The following is a 27598-nucleotide window of genomic DNA, read 5'->3' on the forward strand; positions in this document are numbered from 1 at the left end:
ACAATAAAACGCTTAAGGGTCGAATGTGGAAATGGTTTACGCGTAACAACACTTATCGATACGTCGAAGAGTTGCCCAATTTCGTCCACGCCTACAATCATTCCAAACACAGTAGCATAAAGATGGCACCCGTCGACGTCAATGACCGTAACGTACTTCAAGTCTATAAGAACATTTACAAGCGCGAAAAGAAGTCGACTAAAGCTACGAAATGTCGAATTAACGTAAACGATTTCGTAAGGTTAAGTAAAACCGCTGAGGCTTTCGCTAAAGGATACGATGTTAACTGGAGTACCGAGATTTTCAAGGTCATCTTCAAGAGCACCAAGAAACCTTTATTATTCAAACTCGTGGATTTATCAGACGAGCCGGTTATTGGTCAGTTTTACTATTCAGAGTTGCAACGTGTCGATAAACCCGAGATATTCCATATGGATAAAGTTTTGAAAAAGCGCAAGTCACGGGGAAAAACCGAATGTCTAGTTTCGTGGCGAGGATACCCCAGCTCATTCGATTCGTGGGTGCCTGAGAAAGATGTCGTCTCAATTTTACCTCACGTTACCGTCTAACAGTAGCTTGGATACGTTCCCCAATAATACGTTAGCTTGTTTCGTGACGCAATTACCGCAACCCATTCAACTGGAAACCGAATACGAAATTGGACTCGTTTCAATTATATATCCGTCCGCTTTTTACAACGTACTCGAGAATGACAATTATTTACAGTGTTACGTTGAAGACACGGCGGGACACGATTTTGGCACTGAAGGGACACCGGTGGCTCGGGTGAAAGAAGTACCCGCCGGACATTATTTATCTATCGAACATTTAATTAAGGAAATAAACGAAAATGCTCTGTGTAAAGTGGCGGATTCTTGTTTCGTTCACGATAGCTTAAGCGGACACGTCGCCCTCAACGACAGTATCCGTAAAGAAATGATACTAACTATGAGCGAAGGTTTGAGTAATATTCTGGGCTACGGGCCTAACGGGAAAATCATTGGTAAAAGTTTGAGACCGGCTCGCCTAGACTATAACGTTCCATCTCAAATATTCGTTTACACGGACATTGTCGAGGAAGTCGTAGTTGGTCACTCTTTAGTTCAACTTTTAAGAATTATCGCCGTCGACGATAAAAGACACGGTTCTCACGTTGAAAAGACGTACATCGCTCCTCATTACGTGCCCGTCAACAAACGTTATTTCGACACTATTCAAATAGACCTGAGAGACGCCTTAGGGAAACCGATCCCTTTTCAGTTCGGTAACTTAACGGTGAAAGTTCATTTAAGACCCCGACAATGACGAAGCCGGACGTCCTGAAACATCGCTCCTGCGTTTATCGAGATTATTACGTAAATCAAGCCGGTCAAGGTTTATCGAAAGTGTACGTTGGCGCTAATTACCAGCGGGGACACGGACAAATTGGTCACGGAATCGGTAGTTTCTTCTCGGGATTGTTTCGAGCGGCAAAACCTTTCCTAATGAAAGGCGTAAAATTTTTGGGTAGCCAGGCTCTTTCGACTGGCAGTCAAATTCTTAGTGACGTTCAAAAAGGAGAGAATGTCAAGTCGGCCGCCAAGCGGAGGGTCAACGAAACTTACGATAATTTAAAACAGCAATACGGATCTGGCAAACGTAGACGTCGCGCCCTTCCTAAACGAACTAAAAAAAGGGTCCCCGCGAAGACCAAGAAATCATTAGGAGTTCGGAACGCCACCCGTAAGGTTCTCGACATTTTCAACTCTCGCAAACGAAACCAGGCATGGCCCACTGTCAAGCGCTTAAGAGCGAATTAGATTTGTTCGAATCTACACCGATTCAGACGTCTATCGAAGGTGGAAAATGGATGACGTACCAGCCCGTATCTTCGTTACGCGGCGAAGCTATCGAGTTCAACGTCTTAAGTGGCGGAGACGAATATCTCGATTTACCTTTAACGTATATGTACCTGAAATTTAAAATCGTCGCCGACGCCGCGGGAACCGACTTAGCGGATGACGATGAGGTCGCTCCGTGCAATAACTTTCTCAACACGTTGTTCAGTCAAGCCGAAGTGCATCTAAACGGTACCCTTCTCTCTCCGTCGGCATCCACTTACGCGTACCGTTCTTACGTCGAGACTCTCCTAAACTATGGCAGTGACGCTAAATTGTCCCATTTGACAGCGGCCATGTGGCATAAAGACACTGCAGGGGCTATGAATAATTTGGTCACCAACGAGGGCTATAAGACTAGAAAAGCGTTAACCAGCAAGTCTAAAGAAGTGGAACTGATTGGCCCTCTTTTCCTGGACATATTCAACGTAGAAAAATTTATTCTCAATGGCGTCGATCTTCGCGTAAAACTCTCACGCAGTAAAGCCAATTTCGCGTTGATGGGTAAAGTCAAGGCTGGCGCTGATTATCGAATAGTGATTTCGGACGCTACGCTTTTGGTTCGCAAAGTTCGCGTGGCTCCTAAAATACTTCTCGCTCACGAAGCCGCTCTTGCCCAATCAGCGGCCAAGTACGCTTACACCAGGACCGAAACGAAAATATTCACTATAAACTCGAGCGTGTTAAGCACCACGATAAATAATTTACATTTGGGGACAATGCCCAATCGCGTTATAGTGGGTTTACTCGATCACGACGCCTACAATGGTAATCTAGCCAAAACGCCATTTTGTTTCGATCATTTTGACGTGAATAGTTTAGCTCTTTATTCGGATTCCGAGGGGGTCGATTCTAAGCCCTTGCGGCCCAATTACGACTCTAATCTTTACGTCGAAGCTTATCACACTTTATTCACCGGAAGTGGCTTGCATTATAAAGATCAGGGCAATCAGATTTCGCTAGCAGAGTATCCTTTTGGGTTCTGTTTATACGTTTTCGACCTGTCCCAAGATTTAAGCGCCAGTTCAGTATTCCACTTCAACCCGACAAGACAGGGACAATTGAGGCTCGAGTTAGGGTTCGCTCAATCAGTGCCCCACGCGTTAAGTTGTCTCGTTTATATGGAATTTCAGAGTTCGTTTAGAATTGATAAAGCGCGTAACGTAATTGTCGATAATCCATGAAAGGCGGAGACATATCGATCGTAATGGCTCGTACCAAAAACTTTATCGGGGTCTTTCCCTCCGATTTACTACCCCCCCCGAATAGTTAATTATCCTACTTCCCTAATTTTGAATTTAGACAGTCACGATCAACAAGGCAGTCATTGGGTAGCGATTTATTTCGACGCCAGGTGTCGTTGCTTTTATTTTGACTCTTTAGCTTTGGGCCCTTTACTTCCCTCTATTAAGACATTCATAAAAAATAATTCGACTAAGAGAGCGCACAATAGGAGGCGTTTGCAGTCGTTAACTAGCGGTGTTTGCGGAGAATATTGCGTAAGCTACATAAAACATCGCACGAAAAAGAGAAGTACCGGTAGCTTCTTTAAGGGTTTTACCAAACGTCACGAGATCAATGACGTCATCATTAAAAAAAGATTCGACGGTATAAAAAGGTCCGCGCTCTGAAATCTAGTCGCAGTATCTCACCATGGAAGCACTCTTACGAGACTTGAATTGTATCACCCGGAATAAAACACCTTGTCAACGTAGCTCGGTCGTCGTCGAGTTTGATTATTTAATTGGAAAAAATAAACTTAGAGATACCGGAGAAGGTCCCGACATTGTCATAAAGGAATTGGCTATAATCACCGCCGATAAAACACCCGCCTGTCTTACTTGGACTTTCGAACCCCCGTATCCCAAGGACCATTTACCGTTCAACACTCAACGACAAAACGGGTGGGTCGTACGCAATAAACACGGTCTCGACTGGTCAACTGGACAAACAGCGTATCGAAAACTACCTTCATGCTTAATACCGGCTACGGCCACGGCTACTCGTATATTCACGAAAGGTGATGTGAAACGCCAATACTTGGCAGATTTCCTGGACTGTACCGTCCACGATTTGGATGACTTCGCCTGCCCCAAGGCCATTAACATTGATAAAACACCCCCCGTAAAATGTCTCTACAATCACAAAGTGACTAGGCCTTGCGCTTTCGACAGGGGTCTCCTGTTCGCCGATTGGGTCTATCAACACGACGACGCCATCAACATTCAATTGTGTTTTCCATTTTAAATCGCCCCCCTTGTATATTTTATCCTCCCTAAATAAATTTTTTTTCATTGAAATCACGTGTTCTTTTCTTTATATAAGAAGCGCCTACCCTTTTTATAATCATTTGGTATCATGGACTCTAAACATAAACATCGCTGCTCTTGTAAGCAGTATCGTCGCGGCGGAGTGGATCAAAACAATAGAGATATACCACCCAACGAAAAATATATCGATGAAACGTTAACATTTAAAGTTAAAAAAAGCACGCTTGACGATCTCATGGAATTATTCGTAAAACATGTTCTTTCAGAAATCGAAAAAAGTACGCTTTGATACAATCGACGTCACGTTATACATACAGCCAGAAGATCGAAGAAATTATGATATTATAAACAAAGCGCATTTTCAACGGATTATTTATAATGTAGGAAAAGTACTCGAGCCTGTATTGTTAAAACGAAATAAATATTTGGATTGATATTAAACGGTTCTTTAATATCATACTATTAATTTGAATGATTTAAACAAAATTTGATAGATATGGCTAATTTAACGGTGGATAAAAGACGAAGCTTAACCCTTCCTTATATTTGATAAATAATCTTAGATTTTATTGGTAGATATGGCTAATTTAACGGTGGATAAAAGACGAAGCTTAACCCTTCCTTACATTTGATAAATAATCTTAGATTTTATTGATAGATATGGCTAATTTAACGGCGAAGCTTAACCCTTCCTTACACCGTGGATTCATCTTCTCTTTATTTTCAAAAGTATCCCGCCGCGATGATTGACACACCCTACTCTAAACCGAAAAAAGTGTTAGAGGGGCATTGTGGAGAGTAAGTAGGTAAAAAAAAGGCAGGAAAAATGTCATCCACACAAAAATCATCGGTATAAATTTGGGGAAGGGTGGGAAGGTAGCGGTGTAAAGTCCCGTCGGTATAATCCCATCGGTATAATCCTATCGGTATGTCGCTACCCTTATCTCTTACGTCGATGTCGGCCTGACTTATTACTGGACAGATGGCCCGCCCATAAAAAACCCAGCTTGGGAACCGTTATTTTACGACCAGAAGACTGTATATCAGTCGGCCCGACGAGTTTCTAAACATACGCCCCCTCTTCATTTAACCTTACGGGCCGACCAAGTCGGCATTTATTCCGCTAAAGGGTCAAAGTGTCACCGTCGGCCGACTGTACGGTTTTCGTCGGCTGGGAGTCGGTGTCGGCAGCGACATATTATTGGACAGATGGCCCGCCTATAAAAAAGTTGCTTGGCAACCCTTATTTAACGACTAGAAGACTGTATATCAGTTGGCCCGACGGGTTTCTAAACATACGCCCCCTCCTCAATTAACCTTACGGGCCGACTTGGTCGGCTTTTATTCCGCCAAAGGGTCCTATCTTCACCGTCGGCCGACTGCATGTTTTAAGTCGGCAGTGAGTCGTAACGTCGAGGTCGGCCTGACTTATTACTAAACAGGTGGCCCACCTCCAAAACATCCAGTCTATCAACAAATATTTCATGGCAGCATATTAATTGGCCCGATTTCTTTCATTAAAGCCCACCCATAAAACAGTAGTCGGCCCTATATGCGTCATACTGATAGTTACTTGTAAAAATGTTTCTTAAACCGGTTAGAGGCTTTTTTTTATGGGTATATCGCTACATAACATAATATTTAACGTTATAATGTTTTAATACATAAAATGTTCAATATTTGTACAATCATGGCACACATATTAAAGTGGCCGCTTCAGAACTAAAACTTTTAGTTCCTCTATCACAAAATGTTCGCCGTATAAAAATATGAAAATAGAGGCCGAATATTACGGGTAATAACTTTCAATTTCTTTACCAAAAATTTTTAAATATAAAAATAACACATTTATAACTTATAAGCAGGGCCGTAGCTAGAGAAAATGGCGCCAGGGGCGAGCTGCAATTTTGGCGGCCCCTAATATAATAATATGGACCAAATTTTGCGCCCCTATACCCTATCACGCGCACGGCGCCCGGGGCGGCCGCCCAGCCCTAGCTACGGTCCTGCTTATAAGCCACTTAACTATTGAGGCTGAGAATCTTTGACTATAAAATTTTTACACATCTAAAAATTATTTTTAACACTCATACTTACGAGTTTTTCTTAAAACAAAAAGTTTTATTAAGTCACTATAATTACTGCATTAGTTAATAAAATATTCATTAAATTTCACTATTTGTACTGCAGTGTTAATAACATAAGAGGCCACACACTAGGAACTCAAATTCTCAATTCCTGTAGTACAAAATTCTCACACAAAATAGAAGATAACTAAAAACCACTGAGGCCGAGTCTTTGGCACTAAAATTTTCAATTACGGTACCACAAAAACTTTTAAGTTCAGAACTTAAATTATCACATGTTATGTTCTTGAGACGTTATATATTTAGCACAAAATATTATATTTTCATAGCTCATACTTCTGAGATTTCTTTCAAAAAATCTGAATAACAATAAACTAGACTAGATTGTACTTTAACGATCCATACACTACAAAAATTTTAAAATGCAGTATAAAGGTTTGTACGCTTTCAACGACTTCATTCCACTTCCAAATCGTTTTCATTCACTTTGGCGTTAGATTTTTGAGCTTTTAAATTTCTTTTAAGTCGCCCACCTTGTCGGTCTTAAGCGTGCTTGAACCACATCCTTATGGTTTTATGGCACTTTCTACATGTATATCTTTCACCACTTTCAGGTTCGTAGAAAACAGCATCTAAATATAAATAACTTTAATCAATGGGTTCAACGTATAAATATTTTACTAAATCAATTATACCTATTATGACATGCTTTAATTGCATATCTTTGAATGAAATTTTCCCATTTCCGCCACTCCAGTTACAAAGTAGAGAAACTTCATGGGAACAACTATGTCACTGGCTTCTGAATATACCCCTCCACCTTCTGTTGCCGCTACCCTTTCTAACACCCTCCAAAGCTGTTCTATCTATTTCTACTTGTTCTTCTATCACAATAAATTTATATAATCTCCTCTAGAATTCAAGTCATTGTTGTCTAGGGTAATACGTTGAATTTTTTTGTGCCTAAGCCTTTGCCCCTTAGAAAGCTCGTTCCTGTCTTTATAAGGTGGTATCTTGGATTAATAATAGAAGCATGGCCGCCATAGAAGCACGGCCAACTTAGATATACTCGCGTACTCGCACATAGAGGCCAGCCAAGGTTGGTAAAATACTGCGTATAATAAGGTTAGCTCTTTCGACGGGGTCTGTAGAGAAGCGCTTCAGCGGGTACGTTGGGGGGCTTGGCAACTACCGGCCCACCTTCAGTGACGTCGCTGGTTGACAGGAAACCAGAAACAAGCCGCGGGGAGGGTAGTAGAGCGCGAAGAGAGGAGAGACTAGAGAAATCAGTCGAATTCCTAATAAAAGAAACCAGAAAAAATGTGGTATAGAAAATAAATACGTGCGGTCGTTTTCCCTTCAATTTTACACTTGTTTTTGGCACTTAATATAAATTTCTGTAAGTATTATATTCTCTAAATTATTAAAACTTCCAGTATTAGCTGACATTAAACCCCGAACTTTTATAAGCTTATAGCATAGGGCCAAGGCCTAATATTATTATAAATTAATAGTGAAATTGTAAAAGTGATAGTTTTAACTTTTAAGGTAAAGTTGGAAAGGAAATTAAGATTTAAATTTTTATCAATAACCTAACAAATGAACGTATGCCATTATTTTCAAAATATCCAAGAAATATTGTTTTTTGTTATTTAAAAATGAGAACTAGAATTAAATATTTAAATTCAAAAAGTATTACTGAGGCCCAAGACAGGAAAAAGATAAGAAAACTAAAAAATTAAGTAGTTAAGTTTAAAAAATAAGCTGTTCAGTTGACAGATTTAAACGTGCCTTTTCAATATTAAAATATTCCTATTTTTTATTTTAATAAATATTTATTAAAAAATATAGTTCTTTTTTCTGACCATGTCCGACCACAATAATTGAAAAACCCAAAAATAATTCCAACGTTATTTATATTCTTTCACATTCTCCCAAGATTATGCAATTCCACCACATTTTTGCACAGATTTGTTTTACCCATGACAGACAAACTACACGGTACTTATAAGACACCCTACTCTCCGTGTCTACGGGAAAACCGTCAACCAGCTACGTCACTCGCGCGGTAGAAAGAGAGCTAGCGAGTTTTCTCAAAAGGAACGCCGGGCAAAAACGGGAATGCGGCGAATGCGCTCCCCTTGGAGGCCAGCCAGATTTATTTAGCGCCCATGTTAACGAGCGTATAAAAAATTTACGATTTACCTCGCTTATCGCCGCTTGGAGCGCTAGTAAGAGGGAATGCCTCTCCAATGCTATTCTATGGGGAAAATTTTTTAAATTGGTTTACCTATTAAATAACTTTTTGTAATTTTCGCGTTGTTTTCCGAAGCTGAATTTTAAATATGATTAAAAGTGAGTTTCAAAGATTATTTTAAAACCAATTTCATAATTTTAGACCGGTTGGTTCGCTCACAATCTTTTTCTAAAATCGGTACAAATTTTAAGGCGGAGAAATTCACCAGAAGAGAGTTAAGCCTAATATCTGTATTTTAGCGCGAATAGACCCACGGCCGTCTCGAGATCTGCTTCGCGCTCATAGCGGCCCAGGCAAAGATTTCCTCTCCTATGTATTTCCGCGAATACCTTCTTTTAACACTAGGAGCGCTGTCTGAGCCCCCCCCCTTAAATGTAAAAAATTAGCGGGATATTTAATAGTTTTCTATGGCGGTAAATTCAACTAGTTAATCCTTTTTGCATTGTTTTTCAAAAACTTCTGGAAAGTTTGGGATTATCATCTTATGATTTGATCTTTATCTAATAAGTTTTCATTTAAAACATTTATTTAATTAAAGTAATATGCTTATATTGAGTTTTATTAGTTAATTGCTAAGCCTAACCTTTTTTTTCACAATTTTCAAACCAGTATTCGCATTTTTTATCAGAATTTTAAATAAATAACCACAATATTATTCATATTATTTAATAAATACCTTTATTATTCTTTAAATTAAGTTCACATTTCTCAAACTTAAGTTTTAAAATATTGCCTATTTTTAATTTGCAAAAATGCCCACCACAAAAATTTGTTGTGTTCCATTCTGTGAATCTAAGAAGAATATCAATGTATAATTTCATCAGTTTCCAGTTGATGAAAGTTTATGCAAATTATGGACATATCTATAAAATATTTTGGGGTCAATGAAGCTTACGCATCACGCAAGATTTGTTTGTAGTGGGACATTTTAAGGAAAGTGATTACTATCAAGGTCTAAAGATCCGCAAATTAAAGAAAATATTGACAAAGGAAACATATGAATCTATAATATCTATTAGAATCACTTCATTGTCTACAATATCTTGCGTGTCATACCTCCTTAAATCTGGTTTCCAGTTTGTCTTGACAAGAAATTTAACGAGCGATGCTATTGAAATGTTTTTCAGCATTCTCAGGAAAATGGCTGGAGGGAATGACATGCTTGATGCAAGAGAAACTATATTCAGTTTGGAATCCTACCTTAAGAGAGGCACTATATCATTAACAAAACCTAAAACATCTAACGTTGCCCAAGACAGCTTCACAGATCTATCAGCCATGATTGATACTAGACTCGATGGATTTTCAACTATTTTTAACGGCAATGAAGTTACGTTACCATCTGAAGTTATGAGTACCCAAATACACAGAGATGCACCTTACGGCTAGCAAGTATCGCATACTTGGCTGGTTATGTAGTACAAATCCTAGAGGAAAAACATTTTTGCGAATTGTGCCTTGAAAATGTATCACAGCCTAATTCTGACTCACCATTAGTTGGATTGATAAAATTGTCCGACAGAGGAAACCTTAGGTATCCGCAGCAAAGCTTTATCATGTTAATGGCTATAGTAACAACATTCATAGAGAGAGCTGTACCCTATCTCTGGGATTCACCTGCCATTTCAAAAAAACATTGAAATCCACTTGTGGCCAAAAATTGCTCTATGCCCTTACATCCAATGTGATTTGAATAATAATCACCGAATGAAATTGCTGATTTAATTTGTTGAAAGGTTGTACTTCCAATTATCACAAATATTACCAAAACTCTGTCCGCAAAATTTGAGAAAGTGAAAGAACTTGTGCATAAGCCTCTTTCTTGAAAAGTACTAAAGTTGTAAATTTTAGTTTTCTAAATTTTTAGTTGTGTATCATTCAGTGGGAAATTCACATTGATTTATTATATTTATCAGATTTAAATACATTCCAAGTTTCCATCACTATTTTCATTCATAGTGATCTTCCAAGTGTCAGTTAGTTAATTAAAATTCATTTATTTCACTACTTTAATTAAAATAAATTTTTAAACATTAATACCAGAGAGTGTAAAGATTATGAGAGGCGTCTCTTCCTATTCCCGTAACGTTAAAATTTCGTACAAGATTTTGAGAGCGCGAGCCCATAGGAGAGGTTACGATACTATCCGACACACGATGTCGCTACTGGAAAATTTTTAAATTTTGTAAACATCCGGAAAGTTTTTCATCAGTCATGGCTGTTAAACATAGTTGAATTATGCTAATTTAAAATTAATAAAATTCAATTCCATGAAAAATAAAGAAACGTAAGTACAAGAAAGCGGACTATTTATAATATTTTGATACTAAAAGAATTATTTGTTTGATTAACCAAGGAAATTCATTGGAAATTTTATGAAATGGCCGAGGCTTAACGAGAACAGAGCGTTATAAATTAAAAAATACGAGGAAACATTGAAGTTGGTAAAATGAGATTAATGTTGTATTTTTAACAGTTTCCTATCTAATCTTTTCTGGGTTTTCGTGTATTCATGGTTGAGATCTTGTTTTTTAAGGGAACTATGTATGCAGAATTCTATGAAAAAAGATATCATGCTTTGGTATGCAGTTGCACATGGAGAATCTTCATTAGCTTTAAAATATTTCTTGTCAATTCTTTGAATGATGAATCTCTCCAAACGTCCTTTAATATTTGTCATGTGCGATAAAAGTTTAAAACTGGTGTCAAATACTTAATTCATTTGTCTTCGTTACAAATTTGAAGAAACTATCAGTTGGTACGATGAGGCTGCTGAGCAGCTGATAGAAGAATTCTTTGCTGTTTTGAAAGCTTTAAAGTAAAAGAGCAGATTTGTTGGGTCAACAATTGGATTGTCTTTTTTGAGTTGACTTATGCAAGAAGAGCATTGAAGGTTTGAGTAGCAGCGGTGAATTAGATATCCTGAAATGTAACTAAGAACATTTTGTTTTAGCAGGTTTGGACTTCCAATAGAATTACAAAATTCTAAGTCTTCATCGGAACATTGCCCCTGGCTTTGGAGACTACAAGATTTTCAAAATTAGAATCCGGTGGTTTCAAGAGATTATTCACAGAGGCCGCCCTGTATGCAGCTCGAAATTGTTGTGGATTGGGATGATCACGGACTCGCGGTTGCCTCCTTTCTGTCTTATAGATCCAAGAAAATTATCTACAAAATCTTGGCTAATCCTGTCCGTTAATAAAAACTTAATTTTGGTTTTATCCTTTAGATCTTCCCAGAGGAGTAGCAAGGCTTGAATTGAAATTACCATTTTCTGAAATTTCCAATGGTGTAGAGTCATTAAGACTGAAAATTGTTGGCACAGCGGATGGTGTGAGCCTATTTTTAGTTCTAATATTCATGAAACTGGCATCAATGAAATTATTCGCGCAAATTATATGGTTAACGTGTAAATATTCCGTAGTTTTATTTGTAAGCCCATCATTATTTACATTTTTCAGCCACAAAATAGAACTAAACTTTATATTAAGTTAATATGCCAATAAGCCTATCTAATGAAAATGCGAATTTACCAGTCTTTTTCCTTTGGAAACTTAAAAAAAGATGAACAAGGATTTCTTGTTTTCAATATTTTACAATTTAAAACAAAAGAATATACCCCAGACCCACTAAATTATTTAAAAACCTTGTAAAACTAGCATTAAAAATCTGGAAAGTTTTTGCGTCTCTTTTAAACCTAACATCGAAACGCACGCGCTGTGAGAACGGCGCCACTGGTGGCGCCATCGCTCTTACGGTAGTAGTGGACATTTTTGGGGAAAAAAAGTTAGTACGCTTTTTTGAAAGAGAGACGCCTCTCATAATCTTTACACTCTCTGTTAATACAAAACAAAGGCCTCTGGAAGTTACTACATAGCAAAAATACAGCTGTAAGGAGAACCACGTGTTTATGTTTACATTTATATACAGAAAACGTCGACGGCGACTTCTGGCTCCAGAATGACCAAATTTTAATAACGTTTTTCAAAACTTTACTTTGCGTTAAAAAATCTCAAGAGGTGTTTAACTTTTTTATTATTAATTAACTTAAATATTACTAAAAAAATATTTTACAAAAAATTACACATTACGCGATAATAATTGAAATTCCAAAGTTCCGCGCAGTTTCTCCCATTCGATAACATGGCTGCGAATTTTCTCAAGGGGGGGCTAGACTAGCGCCAGAAAACGATGTGAGAAGTTTTTGAACTAATTTCCCATACGCGATTTTCGTACGATCGCCTGGGCCGCTATGAGCGCGAAGCAGATCTCGAGACGGCCGTGATAGACCATAGATATAAGAAATGTATATAATGGTCTAGATAAATTTCGGGGCGTCTAAGCCTAACATAAAATACGGAGTTGACACCTAGCAGACACCGAGGAAGGCACGTGACCAAGAGCGCGAGCTCTCTTAGCATTTTAGTACTAAGTGCTTGACCTTTCCGCAGGCCGTAGTCTTTAGACACCATCTGTTGGTGACCTTTAGTATCATTTTTAAGCAGGAGACAATGGCTCTCGCGACGATAGCACGAGCTTTCTTACCGATAGATAGCGCTTTATAAGGATAGCCTGCAGAAATTACGCGTTTCTGCTAGCTGTCACCTCCGTATTCACTCCCTTTGAAATATTTTATCTAGACCTTTATATACGTTTCTTATATCTATGGAATAGACGCGATTAGACGGTAAAATAAATGGGGGTGGAATTTTAAACCGTCATTGCCACTTAAAAACTGGACACTAGCCAGGGAGGGAACACCGGATTGGTTGGTATTGGAGCATGCGCAGAGACCAATTTTTAACTGTCGCCGAGTAACAATTATCTAAATCGTGATTCTTCGTAGAGCACGTGGCGCCATCTAAGTAAACTGACCGTTATATTTCGGGAATAAAAGCTAGACAAAATGGTTGTTTAACTGTAAATTTACCTATAACTTGAATTCTTTAAATTAAAATACAAATAATTAATTGATATCAATCGTAATAGACGTGAAAAACGGTTGAAATGACTTAAGTGACAATTAAAGTCGCGAAGCGGAGAGGCTGGCAGCCATGATGTCACGAAACGTTTCCCCTTTTTTCGTACCCCCAAATTCAAAAACCCTTCAGAGGCTGGGAAGCCGTTGGAATTTATTTTACCGTCTTATTTAGACGGTAAAATAAATGGGGGTGGAATTTTTAACCGTCATTTCCACTTAAAAACTGGACACTAGCCAGGGAGGGAACACCGGATTGGTTGGTATTGGAGCATGCGCAGAGACCAATTTTTAATTGTCGCCGAGTAACAATTATCTAAATCGTGATTCTTCGTAGAGCACGTGGCGCCATCTAAGTAAACTGACCGTTATATTTCGGGAATAAAAGCTAGACAAAATGGTTGTTTAACTGTAAATTTACCTATAACTTGAATTCTTTAAATTAAAATACAAATAATTAATTGATATCAATCGTAATAGACGTGAAAAACGGTTGAAATGACTTAAGTGACAATTAAAGTCGCGAAGTGGGGAGGCTGGCAGCCATGCTGTCACGAAACATTCCCCCTTTTTTCCTACCCCCAAATTCAAAAACCCTTCAGTGGCTGGGAGCCATTGGAATTTATTTTACCGTCTATACGTTTCTAATACAAAATTGTCACTTCAGATTCACAATATCAGTAAATGAAACTTCTAAAATGCTGGTGGTTGATGTCTTACTGGAGTTATGATTTTTAATTATTTCATCGGATAAATGTTTGGTGAACTTGGGATTTTTTTCATATCGAGGCTTTTTATTCTGGGAGGTTACAGACTCTCTTAATGACCTTTTATTCGCAGTTTCTGGCTGCATATAAGTTGGATAACCAGGAAATATTGAGGGAATTACGTTTTTCTTCAGCTTTTGAATTTTGACGCCTGAAAATTTACTGATATTGTGAATCTGAAGTTACAATTTTGTATTAGAAACGTATTGAAAATACTTGTTGAAAGTCTATTTCTTTGAAATGTATTCCACAAACGAGAGATGTTGAATGAGACTCTAAATTTGGGCTAAAACTATCTCTGGAAATGACTTTAAGCCATTCATCACATAAAATCGGATCATTGGAAACTCGTGAAAAGACAACCCAGAACATTTGTTCTTATTTGTAGATTTACAAAATGGTACACAACAAACTTTTACCATTTTAAATAATACTTTTTCTTAGTTGAATTGAGATATAACATTAAAATTAAGTGCAAAAGAACTTTCATAGATATTTTATTTTTGGTTCACAGTTTTACAGTTTCACATATCGCGCCATTATTCGCGCTAAAATACAGATATTAGGCTTAACTCTCTTCTGGTGAATTTCTCCGCCTTAAAATTTGTACCGATTTTAGAAAAAGATTGTGAGCGAACCAACCGGTCTAAAATTATGAAATTGGTTTTAAAATAATCTTTGAAACTCACTTTTAATCATATTTAAAATTCGGCTTCGGAAAACAACGCGAAAATTACAAAAAGTTATTTAATAGGTAAACCACTTTAAAAAATTTCCCCCATAGAATAGCATTGGAGAGGCATTCCCTCTTACTAGCGCTCCAGGCGGCGATAAGCGAGGTAAATCGTAAATTTTTTATACGCTCGTTAACATGGGCGCTAAATAAAGCTGGCTGGCCTCTATGTGCGATTACGCGAGTATATCTAAGTTGGCCGTGATAGAAGCGACCAAGGCGGTATTTTTCGTTATTCGTCCATGCTTTGCGCCTCGGAAAATTTTAAGCCTAGGCCTAACGTGTGTATAACATTTGTATTACAAATACTTTTCAGTTACAAAAAAACGACATTTAAGATACAATTATTATTAATGAATTTACATACCTTCAGAAATATAAAAATCCTTTCAAAAATAAGATATTTTCCTTTAAAAACATGAAACTAACATGCATTCTCGACGTGCTAGCTGAACCTCGATCGTAACGGTTCTCTTTACATCTTTCGAATGAGTTGCCGTTTCTAACCAAGGCTGCCAGATATACGGCAAGCCGATTGACAGGTGTGCCAGAAAACACGCGTAAGGATTAAATAACACAAATATCCAAAAATCTAACTAAAAACTTAATATTTAGTTAAGAACTATATAAATCAAAAGTAATTCCACCCCTTAATTATTTTGGTGGATAAAAATTAAATGAGCACCAGAATACTGACGAAAAACCTAGAATACATACAGCTTAATTCTTAAATTAAATATAATTTTCCCGAATTCTACGTATATAAAATAAGCAAAACAATCACTAGTCCGCATTGGGTCCACATAACGTGCACAACCAGACTCTAACATAGGCCGGAATTTGTTTTATCTTCCGCTTAAAATATCGTTGAAAGGTCAGCTCGACGTGCACAGCCCGACTTCACACAATTTCCAAACGTAAGCTTAAAATATCGTTGGCCCGACTAGTACATAAAAAATAGATAACAAATATTATTCGGCAATCGGTCTGCATGACGTTCACAGACCGACTCCTTAAAAGTCCCGAATGCATGCTTAAAATATCGTTGGTCTAAATAAAACTGAAGCAAAACAAACACTAGTCGGCATTGGGGATGCATGAAGTGCACAACCCGACCCTAAACGGTTCTAGAATTTATGTTGTCTACACCACTTAAAATATCGTTGGCCTGACGTCTTAATAAAACTGAAGCAAAACAAACACTAGTCGGCATTGGGTCTGCATGAAGTGAACAACCCGACCCTAAAAGATTCTAGAATTTATGTTGTCTACACCGCTTAAAATATCGTTGGCCCGACCTCTACATAAAATGGAAGGAAAACGCACAAGTCGGCATTCGGTCTGCATGACGTGCACAGACGGACTCCTTAAAAGTCCCGAATGCATGCTTAAAATATCGTTGGCCCGACGTCTAAATAAAACCGAAGCAAAACATACCCTAGTCGGCATTGGGTCTGCATGAAGTGCAAAACCCGACCCTAAAAGGTTCTGGAATTTATGTTGTCTACACCGCTTAAAATATCGTTGGCCCGACCTCTACATAAAATGGAAGGAAAACGCGCAAGTCGATATTCGGTCTTCATGACGTGCACAGCCCGACTTCCAAAAAGTACGGAAAATATAGTTCAAATATCGTTGGCCCGACGTCTAAATAAAATCGAAGCAAACAATCACTTGTCGGCATTGGGTCTGCATGAAGTGCACAAGCCGACCTAAAATTTTCTGGAATTTATGTTGTCTAAACCGCTTAAAATATCATCGGCCCGACCTCTACATAAAATGGAAGAAAAACGCACAAGTCGATATTGGGTCTTCATGAAGTGCGCAACCCGACTTCCAAAAATTCCGGAAAATGTACTTCAAATATAGTTGGCCCGACGTCTAAATAAAATCGAAGCAAACAATCACTTGTCGGCATTGGGTCTGCATGAAGTGCACAAGCCGACCTAAAATTTTCTGGAATTTATGTTGTCTAAACCGCTTAAAATATCGTCGGCCCGACCTCTACATAAAATGGAAGAAAAACGGACAAGTCGATATTGGGTCTTCATGAAGTGCGCAACCCGACTTCCAAAAAATCCGGAAAATGTACTTCAAATATCGTTGGCCCGACCGTCGGATATGCGTTGGCAAGCACAATCTGACTTAAAAAAAACTGAGTCGCAGGTTTTTAACAGCCCCTTAATATAACGTCGGGCCGACTGCTAGGAAAAAAATTAACAAAATGTTTAGTCGGCATTCAGTCGGCATGAAGCGTGTCATACGACGCGGACCCTTTCCCGACTCAGCGACCCTTATCCGACCTGAAATCGGATTCCGTGTGCTACTGGGGCTGAATGGCCTTGAAAAACGCCAGAGGAAAACGGGCGCGTAGACCTCTATAAACACGTGGATTTACAACGTTGGGAATTGCGGGGGTCCATATACGCTGCCCAAAAAACCTTACTTAGAATTAAAATTAAGGAACGTATTTGCAACTCTGGGTTATATGTAAACCACAGCTATTCAAAAATATAACTTTCATGAAAATCGGACTTAAATTAAGGAACTGTATGTAGATTTTTAGGCGAAAATATAAAACCACGAAAATTGGGGTCCCGTAGATTACCCTGAAAACTACACTTTAATTTAATATTTACTGATATAACCGAAGTTGTAGGTCCGCTGAATCCTAACCTATCCAATAATATGTTTTTTTAACGTTATCGGACTTAATTTTAAAGAAAATATCTAAAATATAAAGCGAAATCACCGAAAATAGTAAATTGGGATGTGGTTGCATAGGTATCGCGGAGTTGGCGCGGTCACGATTCCGGCAGATTTGACAGACCCGGACGTAATTCGTTATATCAGTCGTGATCTGGGGCCAATACACGTGAAGTTTAGCTTTCTGAAGACAGGGGCTGACTCCCTGGTGGATAGAGTTAAGTTGGGCAATGACATCACTTCTCATGGTTGCTGGAACGATAAGGCGATTTCCCCGGTATATCAAGCCACAGTCCTCATGGAACTCCTACTGATGTGGCCAGTATGGAATGACATCAGGCGATACTCTCTTCTGTGATCTCGGCCAACCTTGATATATGTATGCACGAAGAGTCTGGAGAGTGGAATAATCTCGGGTTGCTCGCTCCATTGAGATGCGTCTATCCGAGGAAAGAATAGTTAGGGCGTGCAGAGCGGCGTGTTGACCCTCCATTTCCGTGGTATCGATATCAGTCCGCTGTAGTGCAGCACGAGCGAGTGTGTCAGCGATCTGGAGGTTGGTGCCAGGGACATACGTCAAAGTAAAATGGTAACGGAGGAGGCGCAGTACCATTCTCTGTAGACGTGGGGAGAGCATATGCATGGGCTTGTTGATGATGGCTACCAAAGGTTTGTGATCGGTCTCGACGGAAAAGTGCGTTCCCACTACGTAATAGTGGAACTTCTCACAAGCGAAAAGGACGCCCAGGAGCTCCTTTTCGATCTGCGCGTAGTTCTTTTGGGTCGACGTCAATGTTGTAGATGCATACTCGACAGGGCGATCGTCTTGCAAGAGGGCAGCACCAATACCGTTCGAGCTGGCATCCACAGTAATCTTACATGCAGTGGTGGGTTTGAAGACTGCAAGTATTGGGGAGGACGATATTAATGTTTTTACTTTATCAAATACAACCTGCATGCTCGGAGTCCATGAAAAAAGTGAGTACCTCTTAAGTAACGCTCTCAAGGTAATTGCTTGCTCCGAATATGATTGGAGGAACCTTGTAATATAGTTAACCATTCCCAAGAATCGTTGTAGAGCATGTTTGTCTTGCGGCGAGGGAACGTCCAAAATAGCGTTGATTCTTTCCGGATCGATCTCGATGCGCTCCGGTGTTATTATGTGGCCAAGGCATTTTATGCGTCGGGTGGCGAGCTGTAACTTCTTTTTACTAAAGGTCAAGTTAAATTTTCTTGCAGTGTCGAGAATACGCACAAGTAAAGCATTGTGCTATTTCATATTCTTGGCAGCAAGTAAGAGATCATCAGTAGAGATACGAGTAAATCGGAACTTCTCCGAAGGAAAGATCTGTTCCATTACCTGTTGGAACACTTCAGATGCCGTACATATGCCATATGGAAGGCGTAGATATCTAAAGGTACCAAACGGAGTCGAAAAGGTGCAGAGATATGAACTGTCCTCCGTTAATTCAACCTGCCAAAAAGCGTTTTTGGCGTCAAGGACTGTAAATATAGTATGACCATGGAGTCCTGAGAAAATCTCCTGTGCTGTAGGCATATGGACAGGCTGGCGTTTATGTTTGGATTCAATTTTTGTGGGTCAAGGCAAATACGTACCGACCTGTCCGGCTTGCGCTCGACTACCATTGGGTGAACCCATTCCGTGGGGCCCTCCACAGGCGTAATGATGCCATTTTTTAACATCATCTTTAGTTCGTCAAAGACCGGTTGTTGCAGTGCGTGTGGTAGTCTGTGAGGTACCGAGACAAACGGAACTGCAGCAGGTTTCAATTGGATTTGGTATCTGATCGGCAATTTCCCTATTCCATCAAAGACATCGGGAAACTGGTCTATTATTGACTGGGGATCATCGTGTGTTACGTCAGATCTGGAAGCAGCGCGAGATTCCTGTAGCACCTGGACCGTGTTAACGTCATAAAATTGAGTGGTTGGTGATCGAGTAGAGCGGGAGATTAAGCCCAGCGCTTCGGAAGCGGTGGCGCCGAGGATCGGAGTTGTCGGTTCCGGAGTAATGTAGAATGTTAACTGCCGTTGTGCCGCGAAAGAGAGGCTGGATAGTTCAGCCATACCCAATATGGGAACGTTATGTCCAGTATACGCGATGATACGACGAATTGGTTGAGCGAGAGGCAACTTCACTGATAGAGTCTCATAGATATGGTTTGGGATGATATTAACTTGTGAGCCAGTATCTAGTTTGAATAGAATCGGAATATTATTAACATGTACAGACTCATACCATTGATCATCGGAAGGTCGGGTGGCAGGATCGTGAGTGGCATCGCAGAGTGCTGTAATCATATTCAATGTGAAGTCAAGACTATCAGTAGTAGAAGGATGATCCAGGAAATATGATTCGTGATGCGCATAGTTGGGTACGTCTAAGCGGCGGGCTTGAACCTCGGAGTAGTGGGTGTATTCGTCGAAACAAGAACTATCGCTCATAAAGTATCGCTGCGAGGTCATCGGATCTGCTGCTGGTTGAGTTAAGTCGTACACACGGGCTGTTGAGCGACAGCAAACTGCCCAATGGCCCACCCGTGAATAGTTATGGCACTTGGAGTCAGACGCCGGGCAGTAATTAGGATGGTTGTGACGTAGACCGCAGTTGGAGCAGGTCATTTATGGCTGAACGTGGCGAGGCAGATGAGAGTCCGTGGAACTTCGCTGTGATGACGAGAAGCTTCGCGAGAATGGCCGGGTCGGAGCCCTAAAGGGCCATGGATGTCTGGAACGTAGATGATCAGAAGCCGGGCGACCTCCCTGTCGGAACGGTCGGTGTCGCAGAGTATCCAGGGCAGCAGAGGAAGAGGAGGACGGCGTAGGTCCACGCAGTAGGTTAGCGTGCACTGCAGACGTTTCCTCAGTCTGACAGACTGAAATAGCTTCATTAAGTGATAGAGCCGGTCTGGAGAAGAGTCGTTTCCGCAGGTCTGGGTCGAAAATGCCTGCCAGGATCTGGTACCGGAGTAAAGAGTCATTGATTCCACGAAATCACAGCTTCGGGCTTTAGTGCGCAAATCATTTAGGAAGTCATCAAACGGCTGGTGTTGACTTTGCTTCGTATGGAAAAACACATATCGATGTGAGTCCGGATTGTTGAAACGCGCATAGTAGTTGTCGAATGTAGCATATATTTGATCGAGAGTAGGCTGCTGTTGGTTTTCTTCTAGTGGTATGGTCAGGTTCTCGTAGATTTTCTGGCCAGTCGGGCCTAATGTATTTAAGAAACTGGCTACTTGCGTCGGCGGAGTTTGGATGCAGCTGCGAAGATCTTGAAGACCTTCTTGTATTCAGCCCATGAAGCTGCCGGGTTAGCCGTTCCCGGTGTGAAATGTTCTGGTGCTCGGTAACTGGATGAGGACATCTGAAGGCTAGGCTATCCCACTTCTGACACCATGTTGTGAAGTTCATTGAGACGCATGGAGCAGGTTTAACTCATAGTCTTTATTAAGTCATTCTGTATTCAATATTAGTATACAAGTGTTTATATATGCGCTTATACCGCTAGTTGTTTATTTACCCGTTCGTTATCAATATTTAGATAAGGCTAATAAAAAACATTATGTTACATCTTTCTCGTAAGGAAAGAACCCATGTATTACAGATAGTAGTAAGTACAAAGGAAAATTTTAAAACTCAATTCATAAGATTTAATACTTAAAATGTTGGTAAAATATCCTAAAAATTATGTATATAAGTTTATGGGTTATTTTAATTACACTATTACACAATTACCTGCCACTTGCATCTTTTAATATTATAAACTTTCAATGATGAAAAAACTAGTTGTCAATTACACTAGGAAAACTAATAAAATTTTACATAGCTATAAACTTAACGATAAAATTTGAAATAAACAAGAGTCCGTAAAAGATCTGTGTATATACTTTGACGTTAAATTTCTATTTACACATCATATAAATCAAATTATAATTAAAGCTAAAATTTTATTAGGCGCGACTTATAGAATTGCTAAGCAAATGAAATCGGTTCCTTGCTTTATCGCTTTATATAAATCATTAATCATGTCTTCTGTGTTTTACTGTTCCATTATTTATAGTAGCTCGTGTGAGTCTAACTTTAAAAAAATCGAAAACATCCAAAAGAAACTATTTTATCTCTGCAAAGTTCTTTCCAACTTTAAAGGAAATTTTTCTAACTCCACAAATTATATCGATTTTCTAAATACCTTCCAAATTAATAATACTTCGCCTACCAGAATGAAACGCGACTTAAGAGACAGACGAAGATAGAGAGACAAGCGTAGGCACCCTATAAATCGCTCTCTTGAAAATTTAGCCAGTGACGACACTGGTTAGATGCCTCGCTACCTCTCTTTCTGCGTTTCGACTTTCTCCCCAAAACGATTATTAGAGATACGCCCCCGTTAGCGACATCTTTAATGGCGTTTAAAACCTACACTCAATAATTCGCCACTTGTTTTTTTTTATTATTTAGATTTAAATATTTTTGAAAATGATAGCTTTGAAAATAACACTGGTGGTACGATAAATAACCACACTGGAGGCCTATTCTACAGAAATCGGTCAGCGAGCGATAAATTTTTGTCGACGGACTGAGCGACCACTCCCTAACTACAATCGTTCTGAATTTTGGAAATGGGTATACTACTCCTCTTATTCGGCGATGTAGTTACTAGATCAGTCGTTCAATGGTATGAACGACGGAGATTTTAAACCAAAAATTCCTCCTATGAATTTAGCCAATCACGACGTCCGTTGCAAAGGGTTTTGCAATCAGCCGCTGCCGGTCAGCTGGGGAAAAAATCCAAACAGCACACTCCGCGTCACACGTGGTTATTGCTGGCTTCATATTGTCGTGTTTTAGGGTCAATTTCATAATTTAAATTAAAATGGCAACTAACAATGGGAAACGGTCGGGGAAAATATCGGATATACAAAGAGAAATAATGGTGAATTTATGAGTAGTAATCCGGAGTTTTTATCATCAAAACAATCGCAAAACGTTCACAAACAAAAAAAAGGCTTAATGTGGGAAACATTAGCTAACATGCTAAACAGTGATGGAAGTGGTCCACAAAAAAAGTGTCATTTAATTCGAAAGCTTGTGATTCATCTCTTATCACTCTTTGTCTTCTTATATCTCGACGACAGCTAATCTTAATATTTGCAATTCGATTACTGCTTCCGCCATTTTATTGAGAATATTGGTCGGTGAGATCTTAACTACACTATCAGACCATGTCGTTCACTGAACGATAAATTCTGGTAGTTACCTAACGAGAAAAAATTTAACGACCGAGTAGAATTCCATTTTCATCTTTTAGCGACAAATTTTTTAACGATTTTTATTTTGTCGTTCAAAAGTCTAACGAGTCGAGTAGAATAGGCCTCCTGGTGGTATGATAAATAACCACGCTGGTGGTAAGAGAACCAATCTTGATAGTCATACGAGAAATGACCTCCGTAGTTTAAATTCTGATTATAATAATAATGGGAATTTTTAACGACTAGTGGTTCGCAATTCTAGTGCTAATACAATGAACCAGGGCCGTAACTTTGTTCAGCAACAAATTTAACAAATGAGAAGAAAACATACAAAAACCAGTTGGCAAGCCAAAATTTACCTCTCCTCGGAAGAATTGTCCCTAGTGGTATTAATTTATCGAGACGTCCCTTAAAGATATCTCCGCAATTCAGAGTTATTTACTAAAAACGTAATCCCGGTTCAATCCCGCCCGGTATAAAATTTTAATTTTAATTAAAATAATTGAGACGAAACAACCAAGTTTAATTTATTCAGAACAATATAAATTTAGTAGTTACAACAGCGAGTTAGACGTACTAAAACAATGCACAATTGAATTTAACCCTATTTACAGAACAAGTTTATCAGTTAAATATAATACGAAGCAAATTTTAATGAAAGAAATATCTACAGAGGGTATTAGTATTTTTCTCGCTTACAAAATACTTTCCGCATCTTTAAAGCTTATGTTATTTCAACACTCGCCCTAGATGAAGATACCGTACAATAGCTATATTCGACATCTGGTAGTGGACGACTCGTATGCTTCCTGTTGACGTTGTGACACATACCGCATGAAAAAGACCAATATCGTCCAATTTCCAATATCATATAATGACTCGCACACCGAGGAAATCAATGACTGTATTAGGAATCGTAGATATCCTAATATCCACGCCAATAAAAAATGAATTAACAAGAAGCGAAAAACTTACCATTCACAAAGCACAGAAATCCCCTTGACTAAACGACAGCTCGTATATCAATAAATGACCGTCGACGGAATAGCTAGGGCTCTTTATAATTAAAACAAACGAACCCAATTGATGAACTGCATTAAACATCTTAATCAGTCAAGAAAACGTTTAAAATAAATTACGAAGTAATGACGACCCAGTTAAAAACCCAGACCACCATGTAAACAACTCGATATTTTCTTCATAAATGAACTATTACCCTTGAAAACTAATACGCTAAACACAATAGATAAAAAAAAGACTGAAAAACGAAATAAATTACAAAAAACTAACGGGTTCTACCCTTTAACCATTTTATCTGCTGACTGCGCTAAAACAAGATTTGACGTTTAAATTTTCATACGTAAAATATTTAGACTTTAACAAGTTCACAAAAATTGAAAATCAAAGTTCAATAAACAATATATACAGATATTGTATTCATCCGTTTAGTAAAAAACCTGCCGTATCATAATGGTTCCTTTACTTTAAAATTAAATATTACCTGCTTAAGTTGTGAAGGAAAACAGGAATAAATTTCGGAGCTTTCAACTTCAAATTACAACTCTGGCACGCACATCCCCTGTAGGTTCCCGTGTAGTGGTCGTGGTCACGTCTTTTATTTAAAGTTTTTGTAAATGTTTCTTGGCAAACATAACAAAAAGTCGCTGCCTGGAATGATATTTCTTCGTCATCCGTGAGTTTCATGGGGATATTTTCCTTTAATTTATCGGATATAATCGAAGAGTCGTCCATAAGCATTTTCAAAAACTTTAACGCACCATCTGCACCTCGATAGGTTTCGTGTTTTACGAGATTACCTATAATTAGTAAATATCGTTAGATAATTTATTATTTATTTAAAATTGATTAACCTAACCGGTGGGGCCAATAATAACGTAAGAAAACCCGCACGTGACATGTACGGCTAGGGTCGTAGTCGATGTCAAAGTTGCGTCTGGCAAACATGTCGCTATTTTGGACATTATCGTCTCAAAATCGGCCCAAAATGGTGTAAGGGACCTATATGAAACAAATAATATAATATTTCGAAATGATGAGAAGTATTAATAATTTACCATTTGATGCATCTCATAGTTTTTGAATTTTAAAATTGGTTCTTTGGATGGCATCTCCACGCGTTGTGGTTGGTGAACATTACAGTCGCGCATATGGTATTTGATAATGTCTTCAGAATTACTCCTTTTTAGACAGCGGTGACAATAAAACGTCTTGTGATCACGTTTGGTGAATCCACTGAACAAACGACTTAGGTGGCGGATCAAGACGTAATGTTTGACACCAAGAGAAGATCAATTTCCCTAGTCTCGCACACTCTTTGCTCGCTCACATAACGCGGAAAAAATCCTTTATCATATGCAAATATGTTTATTGATAAATTATTCGCCTCTTCAAATTTCTTAAGTTTATAAGCATCCAGTTCGAAGGGGAATGTAATACCGCACAAATTGAGTTCAGTCTCGTATCTTTTATAATGATAAATACGGCTAGGGTGGTCTTTGGTTGGGTGTAGTTTGGCCAATATTGACCACAAGAAACATTTATTGTCATTTGGGTATTGGGGGTCAACATTTACCGTTGCGTGTTTATTTTCAATTACAGGTGGTAATTGAAAATATGAACCTCCTACAAGTGGTAAATATTGAATAATGTTTATTTGTAAATATAAAATTTTATCCAAAACCCAACCACTTCCTAGTCCTTCATAATTGTTCATACTGTCGGTAATTTTGTCTCGACTTGAGTTTATTTGTTCGGGTATTACCTCGGGTGACAGCGTCGCGTGTGTAAATCCCCTGAAATACGGCATTGCCTCAACGTCCGTACCAGTGTTACCAAGTTCACGTGTATAGCGCGCACGTATCACCATATACCACTTGATACCCTTCTTATCGTTTAGTTGGTTTCGTAGGTAATCTTCGACAGTATTGCGGTGTTCATTTACAAATAAAACAGGGTCGGTAGCGCCATCTGGTGCCGTTATGCGAGCCGAAAAAATTGCGTCACCAAGCGCATTAACCTCCTCTATTTGAATGGTCGGTGGGATGACTGGTGCACCAACTACAGGTGGGTTAGTGGGAGGAATAGTGAGTGGATTAGAGGTTTCATTTGTAAGTGGGTTAGCAAAAGCGATAGAGGGTATGTTAGTGGACGAGGGTGTATTTGCGATTTGTTGGTTTTGGGCTTGAATAATATCCCAATTGTCTTCGAGCCATTCATCTTCCGCTTGGAACTCTAATAGATGGTTTAAGGGATCGTAGATTTCCGATTGCATAATAACCCTGTCTTCTTGATCTTCTATAGAAATAAAAATTTTATTTTAATTTTATTTTATGTAAGAGATTAAATGACTTTAAAGTAACTTACCATTTTCCACTCTGACTCTTTTGCGAGAAAAAGAGTCGGGTGACGAAGCCCTTTTTACAGTGGAGTTTGACGGGCCAGGTCGAGGCCACGCTGGGGTAGCGGGTCGAGATGACGCTGGATCGACGGCTCGAGGAAACACCGAAACTATCGATGATTTTGCGGCAAGTATAGGTGGCACCAGTTGCGGCTCGGCGGTGCAAGCTGACGGTTCGGACCGCGGAAATATCCCCGAGGTCGACTCAGACCTCGAAGACGGATAATGCGAAGACGGTGGTTGTATCATCGGGGGACTCGTTTGCGGTACCGTAACGGGCATTACAGTAGTGCCGTGGTTAAATTTACGTTCATGTCGTTTTAAAAGATCGCGTCTCGAAAAAGAAATATCGTACACGGGGCACTTTATCGAAATATTACCGTGAAAAGTTACCATATGACGGTTGAGATTTCTCTTCTGGGTGAAAGCGGCTGAACAGATGTTACATGAATACATCTTGCCTCCGAATGTGACCTCTTCACTCTTCAGCTAGCCCTTTTATACCTAGTCTAACATGGTGTAATTTGTATACTTCACCCTCGTCATGCCATTGTGTGTTCACCACCCCACCTTTCGCTGTTCACCGCCCCGCCTTTACGTGTTCACCACCCGGCTTTACACGTTCAACACTGTCATGGCTTTCTTCTGCAGTATACTCGCGGGAGGAGGTCTTCCACTGTATACTCGCGGGAGGATCTGGAGGAGCGGGAGGAGGCCTTCCTCTGTATACTCGCGAGAGGAGCGAGAGGAGCGGGAGGAGCGGGAGGAGTGGGAGGAGGCCTTTCACTGTATACTCGCAAGAGGAGCGGGAGGAGCGGGAGGAGGCCTTCCACTGTATACTCCCTGGGACCGGCTCGAAAACCCTACTAATGGGCTTTACACCCAGTGACCCAAGCTTTTGAATTTGTCCTGCCCAGTTGTGAGAAGAAACTCCTTAACTAATATCAAGTAGGCAAGATAACGTTATGTGTTATACAGCTACATTTTAAGGTAACACACGGGTAAACGTTACTAGTAATCGATTCAATAGAATGCCGAATAAGCGATTAAACGAAAAAACGGTTAAACGTTTCGAATAATTCATGTAAACGGATAATTCTAAACGTTTCGGGCTATCCGTTTTATTAACGCAATACACCTAAGAATACGTTTATACGTAGACACGTTTACACGGATAACAGTAAGCCCTAATAATAACTATATTTAGTTGATGCATCCTCGGAGGTTGGAA

General features: G+C 39.3%; 1 protein-coding gene across 1 annotated transcript; it reads left to right on the forward strand.

Annotated features, from left to right (window-relative positions):
* The first annotated feature begins 1301 nt into the window (after positions 1-1301).
* LOC149947175 (uncharacterized protein F54H12.2-like) lies at positions 1302-3061 on the forward strand. The gene is made up of 2 exons (XM_090170846.1): positions 1302-1722; positions 1764-3061. The coding sequence occupies exons 1-2, from the start codon at positions 1302-1304 to the stop codon at positions 3059-3061; spliced, it is 1719 nt and encodes a 572-aa protein (XP_090026972.1).
* The last annotated feature ends 24537 nt before the right edge of the window (positions 3062-27598 follow it).

This window comes from Leiobunum rupestre, chromosome 4, assembly GCF_980474605.1.
Source record: "Leiobunum rupestre chromosome 4, qqLeiRupe1.1.hap1, whole genome shotgun sequence".
NCBI classification, from domain to species: domain Eukaryota; kingdom Metazoa; phylum Arthropoda; class Arachnida; order Opiliones; family Sclerosomatidae; genus Leiobunum; species Leiobunum rupestre.

Excerpts from the sequence above, each read along its gene's own strand:
- LOC149947175 (XM_090170846.1), top strand. The coding sequence starts at position 1,302 with ATGACGAAGCCGGACGTCCTGAAACATCGCTCCTGCGTTTATCGAGAT. Across the intron at positions 1,723-1,763 it reads AGGAGTTCGGAACGCCACCC|GCATGGCCCACTGTCAAGCG; the intron begins GTAAGGTTCTCG and ends AAACGAAACCAG.